This window comes from Aegilops tauschii, chromosome 5 (assembly GCF_002575655.3).
Source record: "Aegilops tauschii subsp. strangulata cultivar AL8/78 chromosome 5, Aet v6.0, whole genome shotgun sequence".
NCBI classification, from domain to species: Eukaryota; Viridiplantae; Streptophyta; class Magnoliopsida; order Poales; family Poaceae; genus Aegilops; species Aegilops tauschii.
Window position 1 is genome coordinate 489788525 of NC_053039.3, and position 15008 is coordinate 489803532.

Below are 15008 nucleotides of genomic sequence, written 5' to 3' on the forward strand. Positions count from 1 at the left end.
GCCAAGTACAACATATGTTCACATCGGCCGGCGACCGCGACGCCTGAGAGAGCGACCCACTCGACTCCACCAGCGGCGCATGCATGCAACTGCCCGCACTCGCGAAAGGGACCGACGAGGTGCAGGGCATCGTGAAAAGCTTTGTGTTGTACTCCCTCTGTAAACTCTTTTATACTACGATAATACGGCACTTGAGATCACATAAAGCAAAATATTTCACACAAAGCACTGCCCCTCTCAGCTACAAGTAGGCTTTGCTACATTTTGTTACAGGAAAGGAAAATGCGCATTAGCTATCCCAGTTTTCCAATTCGTTGGCACCATTTTTGCGGAAATCGCCTCGTGCTAGTGGCGTAAGGTAAATTGAAAGCCCGCCCGTCTCCCCCTTCACTCATCCGGCACTAGTCGATGAAGGCAGTGAGGGTGAGATCTCTGCTTCGGTAGCCTTTGGTGGTGAGAAGCGATTTACAAGTGACGACTTGAGGCAGAGGATACGTTCGTTTCGATCGGACCGACGATCTCGAGTGGGAGGGGGGGTGTCCGTGACCGCGATCTCATCTATAGGTACGTAGGCGATAGCAGCGACCTTCCGCTTTTCAATGAGGCCGGCATCCACTCGACGCGCGGATGATGCCGTGGTCCTAGGCCGGCATCCGCTCGACGCGCGGATGATGTCGTGGTCCTACGCTGCTAGGCGATAGTCACAACAACCAAGAGGGTCTTCGATCTTCAAAGTTGGTGACAACAATACGTATGTTTCGTCGTCCAATTCCACTACCAGAGACGAGAACGACGAAGCATGAGGTCGGCGTGAGACTGCCGGAGTGTCCCCAATTGGGATTTTCGCAGTTCCAATGACCTTCCTGCCACGCCAATTTTTCGCCGCACATACGACGGCGACCTTCATTCCGGGCTTTTAGTGGCGACTGACATTGTTGCGGCTTGAGTGTCTGCTTGTGCAGGCATGATCTTTATTTGTGTGGCATCTCACGTCAAGACCGTGCTACACAATACATGATGACTCGATTTGGTCGTGCTTCTCGAGTACCCGACCTTGACCTTCAAGGTGGAAACCTAAGGTTTTATCTAATTGATTATACCTGGCAATGACAGTGTTTTCGTGTCGTTACCTTGATGAAGTCATTGATCGGATTTGCTCAGACTTTATCTTTAGGGTCAAAACCCAGGATTTGACCTTTGATGGTTAGATCAGGCGACGGCGGCGCTTGAGCATCGCTTTCTTCATACATGAGTTGTTGCTAAAGAACATTTCTCGTTGTTTATGTGATTTTAAGAGATGTTTGGTGCGGATATTCGTTATTGTGGTTCGTTGATCGCTGTTTTCAAAAAGATTGTTTTCTTCTTTTCCTTCCTTCGCCTTCGGCGGAGCTTTTGTCTTGATCAGGGACAATGTGCTCATTGTTTTTGTATTCGCTTGATACTTTATTTTTAGTCAATAAAATCTCCTTTGTTTCAACCATAAAAGGATTGCATCTTAATCATATTGGGGAAAAAAAAGGGTGAAAGCACGTAGGCGCACCCTGCAGTCCGACGCGATAATGTCTGGTTGGGACGTGAGTCATCGATGCCGCGATGGGCAGGTCGACCACTGGCCCAAATGCCCTCCAAGCCCAACCGTGTGGCAGCTTCCAGTGGCTTCGGCAAGTGGAGTCAGTGAAGTACGAGTTCTCGAAGTCTTTTTCTTGATGGAAGAAGCACCATTTTTTTTAGTACTATATAAGGACGGAAGACGCACTTTCGAGTCCGGAACATGAACTAGTTGTAACTTCTGATTTTCGAAGATCACGATCCTACTACTATCTAATTCATCGATCTGGCCGCGCCCTAGGAATGACGATGAATGATTTTTAGGTGAACACTTCATCATGTTTTCACGTGATTTCGTGCACAATGTCAACCGCGAACGAATAACCGCACACGTCCTCCTAGACAGCCTCTAATCCAACGGCTTAATCTACAGGAACAAGTACACGATCGGCGCCGTCGCGCCACAGGTATCAGACTAAACAAAAAGATAGCGAACATGTGACGGATCCTCACACGATACGGTACGTACACCGGCCGCGCATGGCGACAGGCGAAAAGGCGAAACCCAAATCGAGCTTTGACTTGGAGCATCTCCACGGGCCGTCGGATCCATCTACGCGGCAGCTTCCCGTGCGGCGCCGGGATCCCGAGGGAACCCGCGCGGAAGCCGCGCCACGGGGCCCGCGACACCTGTGGCACACCGCGGCCGCGGACAGCGGCCACGTCCCGGTCGGGGCCGTCGAAATCCGACGGCGACGCCGCGCCCAAAAGGCCCCCCGATCGCACGCGCATCCCCCGCTTGTCCCACTCCCCGGCTATAAAACCCCGCCTCCGCCGCGCAAACTGGCAACGACGACCCAGGCGGCAGGCAACCAAGAAACAGCTGCTGCTTTATCAGTTTCTTCCATCCATCCCAAAGATCACACGGCGAAGAGAGAGAGAGAGAGAGAGAGAGAGAGAGAGAGAGAGAGGGAGAGAGAGAGAGGGAGTGATATTTTCAGAGATTTCCAAGGAGAGTGGAAAAAGATCGATCGCGGATCGAAGATGTGCATGGACCGATCTCCGGTGCCGGCCAAGAAGATCTGGCTCGCCATCGCCTCCCGCCTCGGCCTCCGGCCAACAGCCGGTACGCCCCAACTTCTTCTTCTTCTTCTTCTTAGCTCATCCATCGTCTTGTTTCTTGCGGATAGCTGCATCTTGTTTCTCCTCGTTTGGATTTGTTTCTGACGGATCGATCGGTTTGGTTGCGCTGCAGGGCTGAGGAACCTGAGGAAGGAGGTGAGGACGTGCGAGTACCGCGACGTCCACATCATGTGGGAGATGCTGAGGGAGATGGACTCCCCGATGCCCCTGGAGGAGAAGCAGGCCGCCGCCGCTGCGGCCGTCGCGGCGGCCGCCGCCGCCAGGAAGAAGAAGAAGGCGTGGAGCCGCTTCGTCTACTACTGCTGCGCGTTCTGAGCTCCACAGGACGTGATCGATCGATGAACACGGAAACGGGACAGCTCGCTGGAACCGCGCCGTCAGAGTAAGAGCAGAGGCTTAGCGCGGCCGTGTGTAGATAGATACAGCATTGGCCCTCTCACAGGCTGTGCAAATAACCAAACGCGTGTGGATCCGTCCCAAATGGTCCATTGGAGATCGATCATCGTTGTGCGCAAAAATAGGATTCAGATTATGAGGATGTGAATTCAGAGGATGGTGAACGAGATGTGCGGCGTACAGCCAAAGAAATCGTATTCTCTTGCCTCAAGAACCACATATTACCGGCACGTATGGCTCCCTTTTCCCCGGAGCAGAGAGAAGAGAGCTAGTATGTTTGTAGTAGTAATTTGTACAAAGAAAATTAAGAGAAAAAAAATCTATAACATCGGATCTTGCCCATTAATCCGCTTAAAATTAGTTTGCCTTTTCATTATTGTTTGTGGTGATGATTTGTCTCCACTGTGACGATGTCACTTGATTTTCCATGTTTTTGTTGTTTTGTTTTTCTTTGCTTTATCTTCCCTAACTCGTTGGTGATATGGTTGAATACGTTAGAAACCAGAAACGGAACATACCAGAAAGTTCTATCAATTTGGCAATCACGGATGAAATTTAACGTTCTCGAGTACTCCATCTGTCCAACATCAAGTTTATATTGTATCTTGTATTACGTTAGTACAAAATTTCAAAAAAAAAGGTATTAACTATGAGTAGTGTAGAAACAATGTGAAATACCATACAAAATAGGTATTAACTATGAGTAGTGTAACAACGATTGGAGAAGAATTGTAATCCTTTTGATCAATTGTGGGCATGCTAATCCTTTTGACCAACTGCAAGAAGAATCCCAAGCTTTCCAAATCGTTGTTCTTTCCATCCATCTTCATCGTTGTCTTTTCCCCGCCCTCTCACCCCTGTTTCTTCAAGAACCTCAAGAGCTCAAAGACATCATTATTCGTTCTCGTTTTCTTTTCCGATGAACTCAATTCAAGCTTTTGGTTGTGGTGCCAAACTCTTCAAGCAAAACCATCTTTGTTTGTATTCCTAACGCATGCCGGTTCAAGTATCTCTTCATATCATTTCAAGTATCTCTTCATATAATGAATCGAAAAGTAAACATTGACTTTCAAATTCAAGATTCTTCTTCGGTCACGCTCTTTCAGTCCCATGCTGGTTTTTCGGTGCCGTTGATTCATGAACCTCGAATTTTTTAAACGACCTTGAACGAAGACTAGGAGGTTGTCACCTCATCGAGTCATTCGGAGAAACTGCCAAGGAGGAAGGGCACAAGATGAGAGTATAGTTTCTCTTTCCAATCATCGTTCCAAATGGATTTTCTTTTGAGTGGGCCCTTAACCCATAGGTCATCCCAGGATCTTACATGACTTTTCAAATCTTTTAAAGAAGATTCTTGACGTCAGGTCTTTGTTACGTATGTTATCATTGAGATCTAAATGATTTCGAAGATCAGGTTGCCGTATCCTTCAAGCCCTTTTCCAAGTTTTTCTCAAATATTCTCCAAGCTTGACGTAAGGATGAGTTCCATCAGTCAGTTGACTTCTCCAAGATTGCTTTTCAAATCCTTTTTCATTTTTGTTCTGATTTTTTTCTCTTTTCATAGTTCCAGAGTATCTCGGAAAATTTGTGTTTGGGTTCCTCGATGTCGTCCTTAGCATTAGAAGACCGAAGAAGAGTTTGCCCTAAATCTTTGTCAGTTTCTTGAAGAATCGTGGATTTAGCTTTGTGTTTCCTTTCCAAGTGTGATTCCGGCCGTAATAAGTCTTTGTGTTTTCATTAGAAGACTGAAGAAGATACCGCACGGGAATTGGATGCATATATCTATGAGAAATGATAGTATAAACTTTAATTTGGATTAGCAATATGAGAACTGAAACTAAAGTACATATAATTATATAGTTGTAAAATATTTATTGAATATGAGTAGCATGTGATATGTCTTCAACGTATTTATAATTTTTAAAGTATTCATGCTATATTTACATAATTTATTTATGTTTTTCCACAATATTTATTTGGACTAATCTATTAATCCAATGCCAAAGGCTAGTTCATGTTTTCTACTGTTTTCAGAAATATAGGTAAAAATTTCACGGAACCGGAAAGAGATGAATCTTTTTGTGATTTTTTTTATGAAAATGTCGGATGTTTGGGTGAAGGAATAGGAGTAAGGCGGTGCACGAGGCCCGCACACCCCCTAGTGGAGCGACCAGGGCCCAGGCTGCTTGGGGTGGCCGCGTGGAGGCAATGTAGTGAAGGAAATATGCCCTAGAGGCAATACTAAAGTTGTTATTTTATATTTCCTTATTCATCATAAATGTTTATTATTCATGCTAGAATTGTATTGATCGGAAACCCAAATACATGTGTGAATACATAGACAAACACTGTGTCCCTAGTGAGCCTCTACTTGACTAGCTCGTTGATCAAAGATGGTTAAGGTTTCCTAACCATGGACATGAGTTGTCATTTGATAACAGGATCACATCATTAGGAGAATGATGTGATGGACAACACCCATCCGTTAGCTTAGCATATTGATCGTTCAGTTTTATTGCTATTGCTTTCTTCATGGCAAATACATATTCCTTCGACTATGAGATTATGCAACTCCCGGATACCGGAGGAATACCTTGTGTGCTGTCGAACGTCACAACGTAACTGGGTGATTATAAAGATGCTCTACAGGTATCTCCGAATGTATTTGTTGGGTTGGTATAGATCGAGATTAGGATTTTTCACTCCGAGTATCGGAGAGGTATCTCTAGGCCCTCTCGGTAATGCACATCATAAGAAGCCTTGCAAGCAAAGTGACTAATGAGTTAGTTGCAGAATGATGTATTATGGAACGAATAAAGAGACTTGTGGGCAACGAGATTGAACTAGGTATGTAGATATCGACAATCGAATCTTGGGCAAGTAACATACCGATGGACAAAGGGAATAACGTATATTGTCATAATGGTTCCACCGATAAAGATCTTCGTAGAATATGTAGGAGCAAATATGAGCATCCAGGTTCCGCTATTGGTTATTGACCGGAGAGGTGTCTCGGTCATGTCTACATAGTTCTCGAACCCGTAGGGTCCGCACGCTTAACGTTCGATGACGATATTGTATTATATGAGTTATGTGATTTGGTGACCGAATGTTGTTCAGAGTCCCGAATGAGATCACGGACATGATGAGGAGTCTCGAAATGGTCGAGAAGTAAATATTGATATATAGGATGATAGTATTTGGACACCAGAAGTGTTCCGGAGTGCATCGGGTATTTATCGGAGTACCGGAGGGGTTACCGGAACCCCCGGGGGAGGTATATGGGCCATAAGAGGGGAGCACACCAGCCCACAAGGGGTGCCCCCCCCCCTTGGCATGTGGCCGAATTGGAGAAGGAAAAAGGGGGGGTTCGGCCCCCCTTCCTTTCTTCTCCGGTGGAAAAAGGAAAGGGGGGGCGCCACTTGGGGAAACCCCAAGTAGGATTCGGATCCTACTTGGGGCGCCCCTGGATGCCTCTCCTCCCCTCCCACCTATATATATGTGGGGAGGGGGTGCCTAGAACACAGAACATCAATTGTTAGCCGTGTGCGGCGCCCCCCTCCACAGTTTACAACCCCGGTGATATTCTTGCGGTGCTTAGGCGAAGCCCTGCGCGGATCACTTCACCATCACCGTCACCACGCCGTCGTGCTGACGAAACTCGTCTACTACCTCGACACCTTGCTGGATCAAGAAGGCGAGGGACGTCACCATGCTGAACGTGTGCAGAACTCGGAGGTGCCGTACGTTCGGTGCTTGTCGAAGCTAGAAGAAGTTTGATTACATCAACCGTGTTGTTAAAACGCTTCCGCTTTCGGTCTACGAGGGTATATAGACACACTCTCCCCCTCGTTGCTATGCATGTCCATGGATAGATCATTGCGTGTGCGTAGAAATTTTTTGTTCTCCATGCAACGTATCACAATAGTGGCATCCGAGCCAGGTCTATGTGTAGATGATATGCACGAGTAGAACACAAAGAGTTGTGGGCGATGATAGTCATACTTCTTACCACCAACATCTTATTTTGATTCGGCGGTATCGTGGGATGAAGCAGCCCGGACCAACCTTACATGTCCACGCACATGAGACATGTTCCACCGACAGACATGCAAGTAGTTTTGCATAAAGGTGGCTGGTGGGTGGCTGTTTCTCCTACTTCAGTTTAATCGAATTTGACTGCGGCCGGTCCTTGAAGAAGGTTAAAACAGCAAACCTGACGAAACACCATTGTGGTTTTGATGCGTAGGTAAGAACGGTTCTTGCTAGAAGCCCGTAGCAGCAACGTAAAACTTGCAACAACAAAGTAGAGGACGTCTAACTTGTTTTTGCAGGGCTTGTTATGATGTGATATGGTCAAGACATGATGTGATATACGTTTTTGTATGAGATGATCATGTTTTGTAAATGTTATCGGCAACCGGCAGGAGCCTTATGGTTGTCTCTTTATTGTATGAAATGCAAACGCCATGTAATTGCTTTACTTTATCACTATGCGTTAGCGATAGTTGTAGAAGCAATAGTTGGCGAGACGACCACGACGCTACGACGGAGATCAAGGTGTCGAGCCGGTGACGATGGAGATCATGACGATGCTTTGGAGATTGAGATCAAAAGCACAAGATGATGATGGCCATATCATGTCACATATTTTGATTGCATGTGATGTTTATATTTTATGCATCTTATTTTTCTTAGTATAGCGGTAGCATTATAAGATGACCCCTTAACTAAAATTTTAAGGTATAAGTGTTCTCCCTGAGTATGCACCGTTGCGACAGTTCGTCGTGTTGAGACACCACGTGATGATCGGGTGTGATAGACTCTACGTTCACATACAACGGGTGCAAGACAGTTTTGCACATGCGGAATACTCGGGTTAAACTTGACGAGCCTGGCATGTACAGACATGGCCTCGGAACACTGGAGACCGAAAGGTCAAACGTGAATCATATAGTAGATATGATCAACATAGAGATGTTCACCATTGATGACTACTCCATCTCACGTTATGATCGGACATAGTTTAGTTGATTTGGATCATGTATCATTTAGATGACTTCAGGGATGTCTAACTAAGTGGGAGTTCTTAAGTAATTTGATTAATTGAACTTAATTTATCATGAACTTAGTCCTGATAGTTTTTGCATATCTATGTTGTAGATCAATGGCCCATGCTACTGTTCCCTTGAATTTTAATGTGTTCCTAGAGAATGCTAAGTTGAAAGATGATAGTAGCAACTACACGGACTGGGTCCGTAACTTGAGAATTATCCTCATTGTTGCGCAGAGGAATTATGTCCTTGATGCACCGCTCGGTGAAAGGCCTGCTGCAGGAGCAGATGCTGATGTTATGAATGTCTGGCAAGCTCGATCTGATGACTACTCAATAGTTCAGTGTGCCAGGCTTTACGGCTTAGAATCGGGAGTTCAAAGACGTTTTGAACATCATGGACCATATGAGATGTTCCAGGAGTTGAAGTTAATATTTCAAGCAAATGCCCGAGTTGAGAGATATGAAGTCCCCAACAAGTTCTATAGCTGCAAGATGGAGGAGAACAGTTCTGTCAGTGAACACATGCTCAAAATGTCTGGGTATCATAATCACTTGACCCAGTTGGGAGTTAATCTTCCAGATGATAGTGTTATTGACGGAGTTCTTCAATCACTGCCACCAAGCTACAAAGGCTTCGTGATGAACTATGATATGCAAGGGATGGACAAGAAAATTCCCGAGCTCTTAGCAATGCTCAAAGCTGCGGAGCTAGAAATTAAGAAGGAGCATCAAGTGTTGATGTTTAACAAGACCACTAGTTTCAAGAAAAAGGGCAAGGGAAAGAAGGGGAACTTCAAGAAGAATGGCAAGCAAGTTGCCACTCCCAGGAAGAAGCCCAAAGCTAGACCCAAGCCTGAAACTGAGTGCTTCTACTGCAAATGGACTGGTCACTGGAAGTGGAACTGCCCCAAGTATTTGGCGGAAAAGAAGGATGACAAAGTGAACAAAGGTATATTTGATATACATGTTATTGATGTGTACCTTACTAATGCTCGTAGTAGCGCCTGGGTATTTGATACTGGTTCGGTTGCTCATATTTGTAACTCGAAACAGGGGCTGCGGATTAAATGAAGATTGGCTAAGGACGAGGTGGCGCGTCGGGAATGGTTCCAAGGTCGATGTGATCGTCGTCGGCATGCTGCCTCTACATCTACCTTCGGGATTACTTTTAGACCTGAATAATTGTTATTTGGTGCCAGCGTTGAGCATGAACATTATATCTGGATATTGTTTAGTGCGAGATGGTTATTCATTTAAATCAGAGAATAATGGTTGTTCTATTTATATGAGTAATATCTTTTATGGTCATGCACCCTTGAAGAGTGGTCTATTTTTGTTGAATCTCGATTGTGGTGATACACATATTCATAATATTGATGCCAAAAGATGCAAAGTTGATAGTGATAGTGCAACATATTTGTGGCACTGCCGTTTAGGTCATATTGGTGTAAAGCGCATGAAGAAACTCCATGCAGATGGGCTTTTGGAATCACTTGATTATGAATCATTTTATACTTGCGTACCATGCCTCATGGGCAAGATGACTAAAACTCTGTTCTCCGGAACAATGGAACGAGCTAATGACTTATTGGAAATAATACATACCGATGTATGCGGTCCGATGAGTGTTGAGGCTCGCGGCGGGTATCGTTATTTTCTGACCTTCACAGATGATTTGAGCAGATATGGGTATATCTACTTAATGAAACACAAGTTTGAAACATTTGAAAAGTTCAAAGAATTTCAGAGTGAAGTGGAGAATCATCGTAACAAGAAAATAAAGTTTCTACGATCTGATCGCGGAGGCGAATATTTGAGTTACGAGTTTGACCTTCATTTAAAACAATGTGGAATAGTTTCACAACTCACGCCACCTGGAACACCATAGCATAATGGTGTGTCCGAACGTCGTAACCGTACTTTATTAGATATGGTGCGATCTATGATGTCTCTTACCGATTTACCACTATCGTTTTGGGGTTATGCATTAGAGCCATCTGCATTCACGTTAAATAGGGCATCGTCTATATCCGTTGAGACGACACCGTATGAACTCTGGTTTGGCAAGAACCTAAGCTGTCGTTTCTTAAAGTTTGGGGTTGCGACACTTATGTCAAAAGGCTTTAGCCTGATAAGCTCGAACCCAAATCGAAGAAGTGTGTCTTCATAGGATACCCGAAAGAAACAATTGGGTACACCTTCTACCAGAAATCCGAAGGCAAGATCTTTGTTGCCAAGAATGGAAACTTTCTAGAGAAGGCGTTTCTCTCGAAAGAAGTGAGTGGGAGGAAAGTAGAACTTGATGAGGTAATTGTACCTTCTCTCGAATTGGAAGGTAGCTCATCACAGAAAACCATTCCGGTGATGCCTACACCAACTAGAGAGGAAGCTAATGATAGTGATCATGAAACTTTAGATCAAGTTACTAGTAAACCTCGTAGGTCAACCAGAGCATGATCTGCACCAGAGTGGTACGGTAATCCTGTTCTAGAAGTCATGTTACTAGACCATGACGAACCTACAAACTATGAAGAAGCTATGATGAGCCCAGATTCTGATAAATGGCTTGAGGCCATGAAACCTGAGATAGGATCCATGTATGAGAACAAATTATGGACTTTGGTGGACTTGCCCGATGATCGGCGAGCCATAGAGAATAAATGGATCTTCAAGAAGAAGACTGACACTGATGGTAATGTTACTGTCTACAAAGCTCGACTTGTCGCAAAAGGTTTTCGACAAGTTTAAGGAGTTGACTACGATGAGACTTTCTCACCCGTAGCGATGCTTAAGTCTGTCTGAATCATGTTAGCAATTGTCGCATTTGATGATTATGAAATCTGGCAAATGGATGTCAAAACTGCATTCCTTAATGGATTTCTTAACGAAGAGTTGTATATGATGCAACCAGAAGGTTTTGTCGATCCTAAAGGGGCTAACAAAGTGCGCAAGCTCCAGCGATCCATCTATGGACTGGTGCAAGCATCTCGGAGTTGGAATATACGCTTTGATGTTGTGATCAAAGCATATGGTTTTATACAGACTTTCGGAGAAGCCTGTATTTACAAGAAAGTGAGTGGGGGCTCTGTAGCATTTCTAATATTATATGTGGATGACATATTGCTGATTGGAAATGATGTAGAATTTCTGGATAGCATAAAAGGATACTTGAATAAGAGTTTTCCAGTGAAAGACCTCGGTGAAGCTGCTTATATATTGGGCATCAAGATCTATAGGGATAGATCAAGACGCTTAATAGGACTTTCACAAAGCACCTACCTTGATAAAGTTTTGAAGAAATTCAAAATGGATCAGTTAAAGAAAGGGTTCTTGCATGTGTTACAAGGTGTGAAGTTGAGTCAGACTCAATGCCCGACAACTACAGAAGATAGAGAGAAAATGAAAGTCATTCCTTATGCCTCAGCCATAGGTTCTATCATGTATGCTATGCTGTGTACCAGACTTGATGTGTGCTTTGCTATAAGTTTAGCAGGGAGGTACCAAAGTAACCCAGGAGTGGATCACTGGACAGCGGTCAAGAACATCCTGAAGTACCTGAAAAGGACTAAGGATATGTTTCTCGTTTATGGAGGTGACAAAGAGCTCGTCGTAAATGGTTACATCGATGCTAGTTTTGACACTACTCTGGATGACTCTAAGTCACAAACCGGATACGTATTTATACTGAATGGTGGAGCTGTCAGTTGGTGCAGTTCCAAGCAGAGCGTCGTGGCGGGATCTACGTCTGAAGCGGAGTACATAGCTGCTTCGGAAGCAGCAAATGAAGGAGTCTGGATCAGTGAGTTCATATCCGATCTAGGTGTAATACCTAGTGCATCGGGTCCAATGAAAATATTTTGTGACAATACTGGAGCAATTGCCTTAGCGAAGGAATCCAGATTTCACAAAAGAACCAAACACATCAAGAGACGCTTCAACTCCATCCGTGATCAAGTCAAGGAGGGAGACATAGAGATTTGCAAAATACATACGGATCTGAATATAGCAGACCCATTGACTAAGCCTCTTCCACAAGCAAAACATGATCAACACCAAGACTCCATGGGTGTTAGAATCATTACAATGTAATCTAGATTATTGACTCTAGTGCAAGTGGGAGACTGAAGGAAATATACCCTAGAGGCAATAATAAAGTTGTTATTTTATATTTCCTTATTCATGATAAATGTTTATTATTCATGCTAGAATTGTATTGATCTAAAACCCAAATACATGTGTGAATACATAAACAAACACTGTGTCCATAGTGAGCCTCTACTTGACTAGCTCGTTGATCAAAGATGGTTAAGGTTTCCTAACCATGGACATGAGTTGTCATTTGATAACGGGATCACATCATTAGGAGAATGATGTGATGGACAAGACCCATCCGTTAGCTTAGCATATTTATCGTTCAGTTTTATTGCTATTGCTTTCTTCATGGAAAATACATATTCCTTCAACTATGAGATTATGCAACTCCCAGATACCGGAGGAATACCTTGTGTGCTATCAAACGTCACAACGTAACTGGGTGATTATAAAGATGCTCTACAGGTATCTCCGAAGGTATTTGTTGGGTTGGCATAGATCGAGATTAGGATTTGTCACTCCGAGTATCGGAGAGGTATCTCTGGGCCCTCTTGGTAATGCACATCATAAGAAGCCTTGCAAGCAAAGTGACTAATGAGTTAGTTGCAGAATGATGTATTACGAAACAAGTAAAGAGACTTGCTGGTAACGAGATTGAACTAGGTATGTAGATACTAACTATCGAATCTCGGGCAAGTAACATACCGATGGACAAAGGGAATAATGTATGTTGTCATAACGGTTTGACCGATCAAGATCTTCGTAGAATATGTAGGAGCCAATATGTGCATCCAGGTTCCACTATTGGTTATTGACTGGAGAGGTGTCTCGGTCATGTGTACATAGTTCTCGAACCCGTAGGGTCCGCACGCTTAACATTCGATGACGATTTTGTATTATATGAGTTATGTGAATTTGGTGACCGAATGTTGTTCAGAGTCCCGGATGAGATCGCGGACATGACGCGGAGTCTCAAAATGGTCGAGAAGTAAAGATTGATATATAGGACGATAGTATTCGGACACCGGAAGTGTTCCGGAGTGTATCGGGTATTTATCGGAGTACTGGAGGGGTTACCGGAACCCCCGAGGGAGGTATATGGGCCATATGGGCCATAAGAGGGGAGCACACCAGCCCACAAGGGGTGGCGCCCCCCCCCCCCCCGGCATGTGGCCGAATTGGAGAAGGAAAAAGGGGGGTTCGCCCCCGCCCCCTTCCTTTCTCTCTTCCCCCTTCCTTTCTTCTCCGGGGGAAAAAGGAAAGGGGACGCCACTTGAGGAAACCCCAAGTAGGATTCGGATCCTACTTGGGGCGCCCCCTGGCTGCCTCTCCTCCCCTCCCACCTATATATATGTGAGGAGGGGGGCACCTAGAACACACAACATCAATTGCTAGCCGTGTGCGGCACCCCCTTTCACAGTTTACAACCCCGGTCATATTCTCACGGTGCTTAGACGAAGCCCTGCGCGGATCACTTCACCATCACCGTCACCACGCCGTCGAGCTAACGGAACTCATCTACTAATCGACACCTTGCTGGATCAAGAAGGCAAGGGACATCACCGTGCTGAACATGTGCAGAACTCGGAGGCCCCGTACGTTCGGTGCTTGATTGGTCGGAGCTAGAAGAAGTTCGACTACATCAACCGCGTTGTTAAAACGCTTCCGCTTTCGGTCTACGAGGGTACGTAGACACACTCTCCCCCTCGTTGCTATGCATCTCCATGGATAGATCATTGCGTGTGCGTAGAAAATTTTTGTTTTCCATGCAACGTGTAGGGCGGTTGAGGTTCTTCCTTAGCCGCAAGAAAGCTAATTTCTGGAATAAAATTTGTGTAAAAAATCATCCCAATCGGAGTTCCGGAGCTCCGGATCTTTAAGAAACAATGCTCAGCCTCAAAAACATTTATGAAAAACAGAGAGTGGAGGGAGAAGACATACAACTTCGGAGGGGCTCTCAACCCTCCAGGAGCCATGGCGGCCAAGGACCAGAGGGGAAACCCCTCCCCATCAAGGGCAGAGGCCATGGAAGAATAAAAGGAAGGAGGGGGCTGTCTCCCCTCTCTCCCGATAGCAACGAAGTGCCGCCGAGGGAACCACCATCGCATCGACCGTATCAATTAGCGTCGCCATCTTCACTTACATCTCTATCACCTTCCTTACTCTCTATTCAGCGGTTCACTCTTACGCAACCCACTACAATCCCCTACCTGAACATGGTTCTTGATGCTATGGACTATTATCCAATGATTTGTGTCATTGCTATTGTGTCCGAGTAGATTATTTTGTCTTGTGGGTTCGTTGGTCAATTGCTATGATTGGTTTGAGTCGCTTGATTATTATGTTGGTGTCCTTTGGTGCCCATTATATGAGCGTGTGATGGCTCGAGAATTTGTGACTTTTTATCAGGAGTTTTGACTTGGTTTTCATCGGGTTTTCATTATTTCTCGGTTATTTCTAATGCTAATCCTTCGAGAGAGAAGAAAACTCATGTTTCCTGTGGCACCCCCGCTCAGAGAAAATCGGAACGCCCGTATTCCAGCCCAGAGATCGAGATGAAGTCTTCTGGAATACGACACTGCTTAGCATAGAACAAATCAGCTCTTTATTACAATCTATTTGGGTACAAGGGTTACATGGGCACGGCGACACTACGCCTGCCACTGTTGCTCTATGCAAGCAGCAGAACAAATTGAGGCAGCGGAATAACTTCTAGCAGCGCAACAACAGCGACGGTAGTGAACTCCACTCCGCAGGGACTCTGGCTGGAACG

General features: G+C 45.0%; 1 protein-coding gene across 1 annotated transcript; it reads left to right on the plus strand.

The window, feature by feature from the left end:
* Window positions 1–2398: 2398 nt before the first annotated feature.
* LOC109751516 (uncharacterized) lies at window positions 2399–3444 on the plus strand. Its single transcript, XM_040397995.3, has 2 exons — window positions 2399–2674; window positions 2804–3444. Exons 1-2 carry the CDS (start codon window positions 2593–2595, stop codon window positions 3004–3006), a joined length of 285 nt encoding a protein of 94 aa, XP_040253929.1. The 5' UTR covers window positions 2399–2592; the 3' UTR covers window positions 3007–3444.
* The last annotated feature ends 11564 nt before the right edge of the window (window positions 3445–15008 follow it).